Source organism: Coregonus lavaretus, assembly GCF_964263955.1.
Source record: "Coregonus lavaretus genome assembly, chromosome: 16".
In the NCBI taxonomy this organism is placed as follows: domain Eukaryota; kingdom Metazoa; phylum Chordata; class Actinopteri; order Salmoniformes; family Salmonidae; genus Coregonus; species Coregonus lavaretus.
Window position 1 is genome coordinate 47,995,457 of NC_140003.1, and position 14,920 is coordinate 48,010,376.

Below are 14,920 nucleotides of genomic sequence, written 5' to 3' on the forward strand. Positions count from 1 at the left end.
ATAGAAAGATTTCTGAATGATGGCAAATTGCCGATTCTACTTTTTAAAACACTGTTTTCATTGTGGGAGCTCTGGTGAGTAAGATCAGTTTATAAATAAAATGTATTTACTGCGTCAGAGACACATCGCAAACAATAGCTGGACAATAACTATATGTGAATATAAAATCAGCACGTACCCCACTCCTCACAGCTGACCCCGTTTCCCAGGCAGGTACACAGCATCTGTTTGCTGCCCTGGGTCTTGATCCATCTCATCCCCAGGACGTAGGCCACCCCCGCGTCCGTCTGGCAGGCCCCCTCCGGGGCTAGGCCGGGACGAGGCTCCAGGCTGGGCTGGGGCTGGTACACAGCCGGCTGGATGTTGGTGATCACACGGGACCCGGTACCTGTAGCGCCACATGTGTGAAAGAGAAAAAAAAAGCCTTCTGTGAAAATGTGTGTAAATGATTAAACTAGATTTAGTTTGCAAAATTTGCTGTGAATAGTTTAAGGGCAGTTTTCCCAGTCACAGAATATCAATTGAACATGCTTTTATGTTTAGGCTCTGTGTCCAGGAAACCAGCCTTGGAAATCCCTTATTAACGTGTTTAATATTGGCAGACTTGTAATTAGAATGAACACTGTCTGGGGGGGGGGAAGGATGAGCTGAAGCAGAGATGGTCTCACCACGGTCTCTCACACTTCCACTCTCCACTCATTAAGGAGTCTCACCCAGGCCGGTGGTGTGGAGGGACGCGTGTCTCTCACACTTCCACTCCCCGCGCCCGTTCCCCGTACACAGACACTGCAGCATGTGACCTCGGGCGTCCGTCTTGCTCCAGGTGTCTCCGATCCTATGGGACGTCAGCGTGTCCTGGTCGTTACACCGGTCTGATAGAGGGAAATAATTCAGTACCACTTTAACCAGCGTCATGTTCAGTAGGCACCAAACGGAAGAAAACAGACTGAAACAGGAAGGGACTGCCTGGAATTGTCCAATAAGAAGCTGATTTTAGTTCTGTTGCAAAGTGTTTGCTACATTTTGCCCTAATGAATACAACCCAGTTCAGTTTCACTTTAACAGGCAAGCAGTAGTATAATTAAGCGATAAGGCCCAAGGGGTTGTGGTAACAACCAGTTGAATATTGGCCATATACCACAAACCCCTGAGCTACCTTATTGCTATTTTAAACTGGTTACCAACATAAATAGAACAGTATGTATTTTTGCGTCATACCCGTGGTATATTGTCTGATATACACAGGGTTGAAATGCTGTGTCAGCCAATCAACATAATAGCTAACACGTTTCATAATGTTATGGAATTGCATTGGGTTTTCATTAAGGACATGTAAAATCACTTAAACATGGAACTGGGACAATTTACATTTCCACCACAGACAATTTACATTCCTCTTCACCAAGTTAAGCTAAAGTTTTTCCCTTAATTAAGCTTGTGGAACTGAGCTGTTCCCACACACACACACATCGGGTTGAAGCTGCCACGGTCTGTAGAGGTGTGTGTGTGTGTGTGTGTGTGTGTGTGTGTGGGAAGGAATTTGTGGTCGGGCCTGTTGGTGAGTCGGAGGTGATGATGAATGATGAGTGATGGAGCTTGGCGGTACGGCTGGCGGTACGGCTGGCGGTACGGCTGGCGGTACGGCTGGCGGTACGGCTGTGGGGTCTTACAGGTGTGTGTGTGTGTGCGTGCGTCCTTGTGTGTTTGCTCCTGTGTGTTGGTGTCTTACTTCTAGATGTACAGGTGATCCTTCCACTCCCCTCTCCTAGACAGGTGCAGTCTACGATCATCCAACCCTGGTATGGCTTCTCCCAGGTTTCACCCACCACGTAGGACGTCCCTGCCGTGTTGTCATAGCAACGCTCCGCTGCGGACACAAGAAGGGGGAGGAGTTAAGATATATTTTATGATGTAATGTTTTGACAGCTAACGTCAACTTCCAGGATCGTATTCACAAAAACGGAAGCAAATGGGCTGAAACGGGAACGGACTACCTGAAGAGAACTTGACCAATGAGACGTTTTCCAATAACAACCAAAAATGTTGCTACAATTTGCAGTAATGAATATGACCGTGATGTGTTTAGACAGCTAACTTCCTGTTTGTTTAGACAGCTGACTTCCTGTTTGTTTAGACAGCTAACTTCCTGTTTGTTTAGACAGCTAACTTCCTGTTTGTTTAGACAGCTAACTTCCTGTTTGTTTAGACAGCTAACTTCCTGTGTGTTTAGACAGTTAACTTCCAGAGGTCGGAGTTTGTTTAGACAGCTAACTTCCTGTTTGTTTAGACAGCTAACTTCCTGTTTGTTTAGACAGCTAACTTCCTGTTTGTTTAGACAGCTAACTTCCTGTTTGTTTAGACAGCTGACTTCCTGTTTGTTTAGACAGCTAACTTCCAGAGGTTGGTTAAGTCATTCCCATTCATTTTACATTTTAGTCATTTAGCAGACGCTCTTATCCAGAGCGACTTACAGTTAGTGAGTGCATACATTTATTTTTCCCCCATACTGGCCCAATGCTCACCAACAGGTTTGCAGGTCCACTCTCCCTTGCCGTTGCCCAGACAGACACACTCCAGCATGTAGCTCTCAGTGTCATGGGGTCTCCTCCACGTGTCCCCAATCTTATAGGACTGACCCCCCTCATGGCAGCGGTCTGGGATAGAATCAGAAACACAGTTAAACACACACTGTATATTTACATTTTAGTAATTTAGCAGACGCTCTTATCCAAAGCGACTACAGTTAGTGAGTGCATACATTTTTCATACTGACCCCCGTGGGAAACGAACCCACAACCCTGGCGTTGCAAGCGCCATGCTCTACCAACTGAGATACAGGGGACACACACACACACACACACCCAGCGACCCAGCCAGCCACCACACACACACAGACAACCACCCAGCGACCCAGCCTGCCACCACACACACAGACAACCACCCAGCGACCCAGCCTGCCACCACACACACAGACAACCACCCAGCGACCCAGCCTGCCACCACACACACAACCACCCAGCGACCCAGCCAGCCACCACACACACAGACAACCACCCAGCGACCCAGCCTGCCACCACACACACAGACAACCACCCAGCGACCCAGCCTGCCACCACACACACAGACAACCACCCAGCGACCCAGCCTGCCACCACACACACAACCACCCAGCGACCCAGCCAGCCACCACACACAGACAACCACCCAGCGACCCAGCCAGCCACCACACACACAGACACCCAGCGACCCAGCCAGCCACCACACACAGACAACCACCCAGCGACCCAGCCAGCCACCACACACACACAAACCAACCAACCACCCAGTCAGTGACCAGCCAGCCACCACAGACAGCTGCAGTGACTGAACCACATACTAAGAGGGCTTTATGTGATACAGAGATTTAACTGGATTACTGAGCCCAATCACACACTATCGAAACACTATCTGAAACCCTACCTCTTCAAACAGTATCTTAAATAATCCTCCTCTTCACCTCGACCCCCCAAAAATTAAATAAATAAAAATAACACTTGCACTTGAACCCCCCCCTTCTAACTCTGACTCTACTGACAGCTACATTATTGAGGAAAAATTTACTTTCTATGCCTGTGATATGTGGTTGTCCCACCTAGCTATCTTACATTTACATCATTTAGCAGACGCTCTTATCCAGAGCGACTTACAAATTGGTGCATTCAACTTATGATAGCCAGTGGGACAAACACTGCTTTATACTATTCCAGGTATTCCTTAAAGATGAATGCACTAACTGTAGGTGGCTCTGGATAAGAGCGTCTGCTGAATGACTAACATGTACAATGTAAAAATGTAACAAGCCCACTCACTGGCAATGGTGCAGCTGATTTTCCCCCGGCCAGAGCCAATGCATGTACAGTCCCAGATCATGCCCTCTTTGGGTCGCTCATACGTCTCACCAACCAGATAAGACCTGGCGTTGATCTTATCATAGCAGGTCTCCTCAGCTGTGGAACAGATTTTTGAGGGGGTATGTTATTTGTTTGTTTTCGTAAAGACAATGAAACCCGTTGCACACGGGAGAGAGAAGCAGAGGAACACACATGAATATTATCTATGTTGTGTGTTTGCTAGGAAGAACTAAAGGCAGATGATGAAGATCAGTACATATTTGAACTTAATTCATTCATTGCCATCACTAATATTGTTACATAACCGGCATTTTTATTTATTTTTTAAACGGTGAGAGACAAAGGACTTGCATTGACCATGAAGGATAGGCTACATACATTACAGATATAGAAATACAAGCTCACCTTCAGGTTTCGTTTTACACTTAATTCCGGCAACTCCGTGACAAGTGCAGATCAACATAGTGCCCAGATATGATCGCTCCCATTGGTCGTTAATGTTATACATCTGGCCATTCTCAATGCAGCCGTCTAGGGAAGGAAAGTAGTAGGGTAACAATTTGTTTCACTTTTAAGTAGCCTCATTTTGGGGAATTGACACAATTCCTGTGTGCCATTTCATGATAGCCTCATAATAAACACAAAACATTATTCTACGTATGTCGAGCATCCAGGGGGTAGCCCCGACAGGAACTCGAACCCGGGTCCAGCGACTATCAAGCCAACGCCTTAACTGTTAAACCAAGAGGTCCGAACCTCTTGACTAGGTCGCTAGACGTTGGCTTAAGGTAGCTACATTACCCCCTTTCTTCAGGACAGCGTGTCCCCACGCTTCTCTATACCAAGTCCCTCACGTTGACACGCCTCTCCGACGGCCCACAGCCACCATCCCACTTCTGACAGAAGTGTAACGAATTCAGGTGGTTGCCCCGACCGGGATTCAAACCCAGGTCCAGCGATTGTCATGCCAACGCCTTAACCGTTACGCCAAGAAGTCCAAAACTTTTAACGAACTCGCTGGGTATTGGTTTAAGGTCGCTACAATATAACAAACTTTTGTGATATTCTATAGGCTAATACAAACGTTTTTAGAAACAATCAAATAGAGTTTTAATAACAACCATCTGCAATATGTAGCCAAAAGGTATGGAAACTCACCTTGAGAGACCGATGATACCGAAGGTATTTGGTCTTCTCCCTGATTAGCCTGCCGCCTGCTTCTCCCATTCCCTTTCGGCATACAGTTCACAGCGGTCCCGATGCAAAGCACCACCATAACCATAATAATAGGGTTACTGGACATTTTCATTTTAGGACTTTAAAAAAAAACGTGGGAAACTGTAATCTTTGCGGTGGTTTGATGATCTTCTAAAAAAAATCAGAAAATCCACAGATTTAGTGAAGTTGGAGGCTGGTTCTTTAGTGTTTGTACCTGTCCCAACCTTCCCCCCGGCAGCCTCCTCTGTCCTCTGATAGTCTCCTGCCCCAGTCAAATCAAATCAATGCCGTTCGGAGGAAACTCACTAGTGATGGCTTTTATTTGGGCATGGCTTTCTAGTGGAGATGGAGGAGGGTCCAACGCTAAACGCACGTCAACGCCACTGGTTACAGATCATTCAAAAAAAGAAGAAAAAAATACGGGAAATGAGTACAGTATTGCAAAATAGGCATCGTCTATATGAGTTTATATTTTAAAATGTCGTTTTTACCACTGTTGTGATTGGTTTAAAAACGTTTGTCCCAAGATAAGTAACCTTTGATTATTTTCTTTGATCCTTTTAAACTTTTTTATGCCTAAATATTGTCAATATCTTATTTTCATTTTTTTATGGAGCCTGCTGTACTTAATTTACAATGTAGCAAAGTTGATTTAGAAGTAGGACAAGTTTGGGTGGGTGCACTCAACACTGATTAACTCCTCCCACTTTGAGAAAACTTCCAAGGATAAGCAATAGGGAGGCTATTCTATATCAAAGATAGATAGCCTAGTCTACGATCTCTGTCTGCATTAGGTGTTAGTTAGAAATCTATTGGAATTGGGATCATTGATATCTTTCTTCAAAGTTCATGAAGCACAGAGACTAGGCCTATGGGTTTTTGCTCACAAAGCAAAATGACTTAAATATTTGAGATCTGTTTCAGAGGGTGTTTCTGAAGGAGGAAGGGATGTGTCTTCTCTCACTGCAAACTCTCTATCCATGACTAACTGGCTAATAATCCACTGCTAGTTCACAGCCTCACAGCTGGCCAAAACAAATGTATGTCAGTCCCCATCTCTCTCTCTCTCTCTCTCTCTCTCTCTCTCTCTCTCTCTCTCTCTCTCTCTCTCTCTCTCTCTCTCTCTCTCTCTCTCTCTCTCTCTCTCTCTCTCTCTCTCTCTCTTCTCTCTCTCTCTCTCTGTGAGGGGAGACGCCTGGAACAGATCCTGCTCTCCTTCTATTCACCATTCTGCTCCTCCACTCCACTACCCAGGCTAGTTTAATATCCTCCTCATTCCCCGGTCAGTCAGCAATCAGGCCTGCACTATTCTATTTCATTATTTATCAAGGAGTCTGACACCAATACATTACACAAATATTTACGTGAATCCGCTTGGCCTGCTATATTAGAAGCATTTACACACACTTTTGTTTGTGTGTGTGTGTGTGTGTGTGTGTGTGTGTGTGTGTGTGTGTGTTTGTGTGTGTGTGTGTGTGTGTGTGTGTGTGTGTGTGTGTGTGTGTGTGTGTGTGTGTGTGTGTGTGTGTGTGTGTGTGTGTGTGTGTGTGTGTGTGTGTGTGTGTTTGTGTGTGTGTGTGACCCAGAAATCTGGAACTTCCTTCCCCTAGCACTCCCTGGGGGAGAAACTCAAAGAGGGGACCTGCACCAGTGTGGTCTGGGAAATGACAGAGACGGTGTAAATTAGCCCTTTTGTTGGGTAGAGCGGTGACTGAGACAGAGGCAGTTAGCCCTGGTATAGAGCGGTGACTGAGACAGAGGCAGTTAGCCCTGGTGTAGAGCGGTGACTGAGACAGAGGCAGTTAGCCCTGGTGTAGAGCGGTGACTGAGACAGAGGCAGTTAGCCCTGGTGTAGAGCGGTGACTGAGACAGAGGCAGTTAGCCCTGGTGTAGAGCGGTGACTGAGACAGAGGCAGTTAGCCCTGGTGTAGAGCGGTGACTGAGACAGAGGCAGTTAGCCCTGGTGTAGAGCGGTGACTGAGACAGAGGCAGTTAGCCCTGGTGTAGAGCGGTGACTGAGACAGAGGCAGTTAGCCCTGGTGTAGAGCGGTGACTGAGACAGAGGCAGTTAGCCCTGGTGTAGAGCGGTGACTGAGACAGAGGCAGTTAGCCCTGGTGTAGAGCGGTGACTGAGACAGAGGCAGTTAGCCCTGGTGTAGAGCGGTGACTGAGACAGAGGCAGTTAGCCCTGGTGTAGAGCGATGGGTCCAAGGTGTCATCACAGACACCCTGGACCCAATCCAATTCGTACAACGCCCCAATAGATCCACAGATGACGCATTCTCTATTGCACTCCACACTGCCCGTTCCCACCTGGACAAGAGGAACTCCTATGTGAGAATGCTGTTAATTGACTACAGCTCAGCGTTCAACACCATAGTGCCCTCCAAGCTCATCACTAAGCTAAGGATCCTGGGACTGAACACCTCCTTCTGCAATTGGATCCTGGACTTCCTGACGGGCCGCCCCCAGGTGGTGAGGGTAGGTAACAACACATTTGCCATGTTGACACTCAACAAGGGGGCTCCTCAGGGGTGCGTGCTCAGTCCCCTCCTGTACTCCCTGTTCACCCACGACTGCGTGGCCAGGCACGACTCCAACACCATCGTTAAGTTTGCAGATGACACAACGGTGGTAGGCCTGATCACCGACAACGATGAGACAGCCTATAGGGAGGAGGTCAGAGACCTGGCCGTGTGGTACCAGGATAACAACCTCTACCTCAACGTCAGCAAGACAAAGGAGATGATTTTGGACTACAGGAAACTACAGGAGCACGCCCCCATACACATCGATGGGGCGATAGTGGAGTGGGTCGAGAGCTTCAAGTTCCTTGGTGTCCACATCACTAATGATCTATCATGGTCCAAACACACCAACACAGTTGTGAAGAGGGCATGACAACACCTCTTCCCCCTCAGGAGGTTGAAAATATTTGGCATGGGTCCTTAGATCCTCAAAAAGTTATACAGCTGCACCATTGAGAGCATCTTGACTGGCTGCATCACCGCCTGGTATGGCAACTGCTTGGCATCCAACCTCAAGGCCGAGCTCCCTGCCATCCAGGACCTCTATACCAGGTGGTGTCAGAGGAAGGCCCTAAAAATGGTAAAAGACTCCAGCCACCCCGTGTACACTGAGTGCATAAAACATTGGGAACACCTGCTCTTTCCATGACATAGACTGACCAGGTGAATCCAGGTGAAAGATATGATCCCTTATTGATGTCACCTGTTAAATACACTTCAATCAGTGTAGATGAAGGGGAGGAGACAGTTTAAGGAAGGATTTCTAAGCCTTGAGACATCTGAGACATGGATTGTTTATGTGTGCAGAGGGCACAAGACAAAAATATTTAAGTGCCTTTGAAAGGGGTATGGTAGTAGGTGCCAGGTGCACCGGTTTGAGTGTGTCAAGAACTGCAACTCTACTGGGGTTTTCACGCTCAACACTTTCCCATGTGTATCAAGAATGGTCCACCACCCAAAGGACATCCAGCCAATTTGACACAACTGTGGGAAGCATTAGAGTCAACATGGGCCTATGGACCATCCCTGACCATCCCTGAGCTAGATTGGCATTTTGTATTTCTCCCAGAAGTAATATTATTTAGACAGGCCTAATGTTCCTAGTAAAGGTAATGTTATTTAGACAGGCCTAATGTTCCTAGTAAAGGTAACTTTATTTAGACAGGCCTAATGTTCCTAGTAAAGGTAACGTTATTTAGACAGGCCTAATGTTCCTAGTAAAGGTAACGTTATTTAGACAGGCCTAATGTTCCTAGTAAAGGTAACGTTATTTAGACAGGCCTAATGTTCCTAGTAAAGGTAACGTTATTTAGACAGGCCTAATGTTCCTAGTAAAGGTAACGTTATTTAGACAGGCCTAATGTTCCTAGTAAAGGTAACGTTATTTAGACAGGCCTAATGTTCCTAGTAAAGGTAACGTTATTTAGACAGGCCTAATGTTCCTAGTAAAGGTAACGTTATTTAGACAGGCCTGAGGCTGTCGAGCTCAACGAGCTGAGTCTAGCTTCTACCCTTCCTTGCCAATTGGTGAAATTCCCGAAAGCCTTGAAAAAGAGAGACTTGAACCTCTTAAAGAGATTAGAAAAAGGAACAAAATGGCTTCAGACTTTTGCTTACAGACGTCAGGAGGCGGTGAACAAGGAACCCAGGATTGCGGACGTCAAAGCCAGATGGTCTGCTCTGTTCCAACAGAAAGAGGTAAAATGAGAGGATGTAGAAGCTGGAGTGACTGGTTTTAGGTACATCTATGATACCTTGGTCACAATTTGGGAAGGTTGAGAGAAGATAGATGATGTAGGTGATATTTATTGACCCGGTGGAGGTTGTTTTAGTGATCACCTGCCCTACTGTCTTGTGTTTCAGATCAATGCTGAGTCCTTGAGGCTCATGACTGTTCCCCTGGAATCAAAGTTCATGGCCCAGTTAGACATGCTTTCAACTTAGAGTAATCCGAGCCAAAGGAGGAGCAACTTGGGGAAAAGACCACTGAAATCGTGCAGATTTTGGATCAGGTGCATCAATCACATTTCTGTGTGTTTGTATCTACAAGAGAGCTAAACGTGATTCGTTAAGAGAGAGAGAGAGAGATGGAGCGGGTGAACTTCAGGTGAGTGGGAATATGAAAATTGATCAAGGTTGTGTTTTCCCAGATGGAGGACAGTAATATTAGAAGAGAGCAATGAAGTTCCCTGGGAGAAGATGAAGAGGACCTGATACTTGGTACTTAGTTGCTGTCAGCATGTCCTGTACTGATTTATTTAGATTACAGAAAAAAGCTGAGTGAATGGTGTCCATTTTAACATTTTGTTTTGTCTTTGTGTTATGTTGCCTTCTGTAGGACATCCAGGCTGATGAGGCTCAGAGGGAATTGGGGAAGGTCACCATGGCAGTGGGGAGTTGGGGAAGGTCACCATGGCAGTGGGGAATTGGGGAAGGTCACCATGGCAGTGTTCGTCATTCGTAATGAAGGTGAAGGACTCCTGCATCCACCAGAAGACATCGGCATAGTCATCGAAGGAAGGAAAAAACAAACAAAAAAAAGGTGGTTGTTCCACTTGCTATCATAAGTTGAATGCACCAATTTGTAAGTCGCTCTGGATAAGAGCGTCTGCTAAATTATGTAAATGTAAATGTAATCGAAGGACTGGAGGTGGTGAATGAACTGAGTTCATCTGCTTGTGCCTTACTTTTGGGTTTGATGTATGTACTCAACTTGGTTTATCCAATGCCACAAACCGCACGGCTCACAGTAAACATCACCAAGGTGTTGATCGTCTTTCTCTTATGCTTTATGTTGTTTACAGATTTGACACTTAACTTGATTTTGGTTACTGATTTGAGTTCATTTGAGTGTGAAGTTCCAGATAGCTCCTAACATAAACAAACCATTCAGTTTGTTCAAATATACCTCTAAATAGTTTGGTTTATTCATACAGGCTGCCAGAAAAACCGCTTTTGATTTTATACTTTGGGGGAAAAGTTGTTTACATAAGGAGTTGTCTGTCTTGAACTTTCACTTATAGGCCAAGTCCATCAAAACATTTTCGAAGTGTTAATTTAAATCCTAATGCAGTTTGATCAACACGATGTCTGCCAAAGTGCAGAATCTTTGTTGCAAACTGCAAAGCTCACAATAACCAAGACTAAAAATGTTATTACTCGGTTCCTAACATTTTATGTTTTTTTACGATTAGATTTTTGGTTACAGATTTGAGCTCATTTGAGTGTTGTGTGCAAGGAAGCTCCGGGTAGCTCTTAACAAAAAGCAACCATCGTGGACCCGAAACAAGCTGAACATTAAGTGGAATGGAGCATTTCCTTGCTTGGTTAGAGAAGACGTCATATCGTCCCTGTCGGGTGAAAGTATTGTATCTTCAAATATCCGGAAATTGAATTTAAGAATGTTTTTTCAATGTAAATAATTTGGTCAAATTTTAAATTGGGTTGTATTTTAAGATACGTGTCTTTGCTCCTAGAGCTGTGACATTTAACGTGGGTTCAAACGGGGCCTTTCAATTTATATGTAAAGAAATATCTTTCACATTTGGAGTTACAAGGGTTTCACCCGACAGCAACGATATGCTCTGTCCTGGATAAGATTGTTAAACGTACTCTACTTACCATGTGAATGGTAGCTTCTACAGCTTTATTGAACTTCAAATACCGAACCTGGAAACAATTCTGTTTATTAATACAGGTTGCAAATGCACTTATTTTTAAAAGGGAATTCTGTCGCCAATATAGAACGTTTAAAAGAGGAAGTGCTACGTACTGTATATGTATTTGCGCTGTGTTCAAAAGCACTTTATTGGTCTAATAAATGTGTTTGTAAACCAACCTAATATTTTGTTTAGCAGGAAATTGGTTCTATTACATGTTACCAATTGAACTAACTCAGTTGGTTCCTCCAATTCAGGGATTTGCTTTCATCCAAGTTTGATGTTTTTGGTTGGAATTGAATAGTATTTTAGTTTGGTAAAGTAAATAATCACTTTTTTTATTTTTTATATGCAAATGTAGTTGAGTTACAGAACAATTAGGTTGCACTGAGGTTAATGATTGACTTCATTGTAATCAAATGATACAAGTAACATTGACCTAATCATTTACTTCAATCCAAAGTATATATTTGTCATGAAAAAACTAAACTTATTTGGGTGTTACCACTTGAAGTAACTCATTCAAGTTTATCCAATGATTCACTTTTTTTTCAGTGAAGGCTATCTTAACATTTGAAGCAGTATAATTTTATCAGGACTTTTCTGAAACAGAAACACCAGTTGATACAGTACACAAGTCCCAGGATATCACACAGAGAATAAAGGGTAGTGTGCATCACAGGTCTAAGGTGTTAAACTCAGTTTAACTTCCAGCCTGCTCCCAGTCCCAACACAGCACAGTGCCGGCCAGTTTAACTTCCAGCCTGCTCCCATTCCCAATGCAGCACAGTGCTGGGGGAGGCCAGGCTCCCAGTCCCAACACAGCACAGTGCTGGGGGAGGCCAGATTAACTTCCAGCCTGCTCCCAGTCCCAATGCAGCACAGTGCTGGGGGAGGCCAGGCTCCCAGTCCCAACACAGCACAGTGCTGGGGGAGGCCAGTTTAACTTCCAGCCTGCTCCCAGTCCCAACACAGCACAGTGCTGGGGGAGGCCAGATCTGTTTCCATACTGGTGGGAAGGGAGGGAGGCCCCAGCCATAGAAATACAATCTATCACCCTCTCAGTCGACATGCTCTCCAACTCCAGGCTAGAATTGAACGGGATATGTGTGGGGTTGCTTCTCAGCCAAGGGAGTGGGCTCACTGTGTTATTTTGCCTAAGAACACAGCCATGAATAAAGAATGGTACCAACACATCCTCCGAGAAAAACTTCTCCCAACCATCCAAGAACAGTTTGGTGACGACCAATGCCTTTTCCAGCATGATGGAGCAACTTGCCATAAGGCAAAAGTGATAACTAAGTGGCTTGGGGAACAAAACATCGACATTTTGGGTCCATGGCCAGGAAACTCCCCAGACCTTAATCCCATTGAGAACTTGTGGTCGATCCTCAAGAGGCGGGTGGACAAACAAAAACCCACAAACTCCAAGCATTGATTATGCAAGAATGGGCTGCCATCATTCAGGATGTGTCCCAGAAGTTAATTGACAGCATGCCAGGGCGGTTTGCAGAGGTCTTGAAAAAGAAGGGTCAACACTGCAAATATTGACTCTTTGCATAAACTTCATGTAATTGTCAATAAAAGCCTTTGACACTTATGGAATGCTTGTAATTATACTTCAGTATACCATAGTAACAGCTGACAAAAAATATCTCATAACACTGAAGCAGCGAACTTTGTGAAGACCAATACTTGTGTCATTCTCAAAACCTTTGACCACGACTGTACACCACGTTGAGAAACCTCAGAAAGCCCCTGTTATCTTTCAGCAGGCTAGTGATGGGAACAACCAGCCGCAACCCACGGAGGGTCAGTTATAGAGCCAAGTAAAACAGACATTACCCAAGATAGAATGACTGGACGGGTCGCAAATGGCACTTTATCCCCTATTTAGTACACTACTTTTGCCCAGGGTCCATAGGTCTCTATAGTATACAGGGAACAAGGTGCCATTTGGGACGAAGCCACTGACTGGGGACTGACAGAAGAAAAGGAAACTCACTGCAGAGGGGTTCCGTTTTGGTTCTTTGTTTTTAATGGGTTGTGATTCATGCTTGTCTTGACTGACCAAACCAGAACGGATTGGAAGTTGCATTCTTGCCTGAGCACGACAGCATCACGTTCAACTGCAAACTCAGAGCAAGAACGTGTTAACTCTTCGCTTTAGCTGAAGAAAAATACTATTGGAATGAGTGAACCTTACTGCTGTGCAACAGGAAAGTCTAGGTCTTTTCAGATAGAGGATTTTATGGAGAGTAAAATCTGAACAGGCAGTAAAAGGGGGGGGGGTCTTGTGTTTCACCATATCTCTGTTAGAGATGCTGATATGGAGATAGTGGAGGGTTAGTCTGTCACCATATCTCTGTTAGAGATGCTGATATGGAGATAGTGGAGGGTTAGTCTGAAAGACTTCCTGTTACAGTCTGAGGAAAAAGTCTCTGACTGAACCTTCTGTGTTCTCTCACTCAGAGGTACAGAGCCAACACCAGGCTCTAGTCTTAGACTTAGATTTAGATTTAGACTTAGACTTAGACTTAGACTTAGACTTAGACTTAGACTTAGACTTAGACTTAGATTTAGATTTAGATTTAGACTTAGATTTAGACTTAGATTTAGACTTAGATTTAGATTTAGACTTAGATTTAGAGTTAGATTTAGATTTAGACTTAGACTTCGACTTAGATTTAGACTTAGACTTAAACTTAGATTTAGACGTAGGTTTAGATTTAGACTTAGACTTAGATTTAGATTTAGACTTAGATTTAGACTTAGATTTAGATTTAGATTTAGACTTAGATTTAGACTTAGATTTAGATTTAGATTTAGATTTAGATTTAGACTTAGACTTAGACTTAGACTTAGCTTTACAAGTGTCAATCCTGCTCTGGAGACACACCCATGACAGCACAGTTCACACACTCACACACATACATCATATACTATACATTAGCAAGAAATACCTCAAAAGACATGACCCCATATGAATAGGAAAAGGCCCCCTAGGGTACGATGATGATGCACTGTTTGATATGGCAGCACCAACATGAAACGTCAACGTTTTTGACTCCGTAACAATGCCTCCATTGACTGAGCCAGGCTCCTTATTGCCGTGTCGCTGACAGGTTGACTCTGAGAAATAGAGGGAGAAGTAATCTGTCATATTAACTGTGTTGACCTCTAACCTCTACTCATCATGGCACTGAGTGATGGAAACATACTGTCTCACTCTACTCTGCTTCCCCCAGTCACAGAAAAAAGGACTGAGAGAGGCTCTCCATCTCCCAACACTCCATCATAAGGCTAAACCCCCTGCTTGGTTCTTTGGGGAGTCTGTGTTATCTCAAGACTTGTCTCCTGTGAGAGGTTTGGATTTTGGGTCGGTGTAATTATGTTCATTAGGGGCCATTGTGTAAAGCAGTGTAGTGTGTGTGTGTGGGTGTATGGGTGTGTGTGTGTTGAGTGTGGGTGTATGGGTGTGTGTGTGTTGAGTGTGTGTGTGTGGGTGTATGGTGTATGGGTGTGTGTGTGTTCAGTGTGTGTGTGTGGGTGTATGGGTGTGTGTGTGTTGAGTGTGTGTGTGTATGGGTGTGTGTGTTGAGTGTGTGTGTGTGTGGGTGTATGT

The 14,920-nt window shown here is 44.7% G+C and overlaps 1 protein-coding gene across 1 annotated transcript in view; it reads right to left on the reverse strand.

Annotated features, from left to right (window-relative positions):
* Positions 1 to 5,130, reverse strand: part of LOC311143873 (fibronectin-like) — a gene marked incomplete at its 5' end in the record, with an annotated part of 84,687 nt that extends 79,557 nt beyond the window's left edge. The window contains 7 exons of the mRNA XM_084179744.1: positions 179 to 388; positions 714 to 872; positions 1,730 to 1,867; positions 2,523 to 2,654; positions 3,849 to 3,986; positions 4,296 to 4,421; positions 5,049 to 5,130. Of these exons, the coding sequence (XP_084035870.1) occupies positions 179 to 388; positions 714 to 872; positions 1,730 to 1,867; positions 2,523 to 2,654; positions 3,849 to 3,986; positions 4,296 to 4,421; positions 5,049 to 5,130 (985 nt within the window). The remainder of the gene's footprint in view (positions 1 to 178; positions 389 to 713; positions 873 to 1,729; positions 1,868 to 2,522; positions 2,655 to 3,848; positions 3,987 to 4,295; positions 4,422 to 5,048) is intronic.
* Positions 5,131 to 14,920: the final 9,790 nt, after the last annotated feature.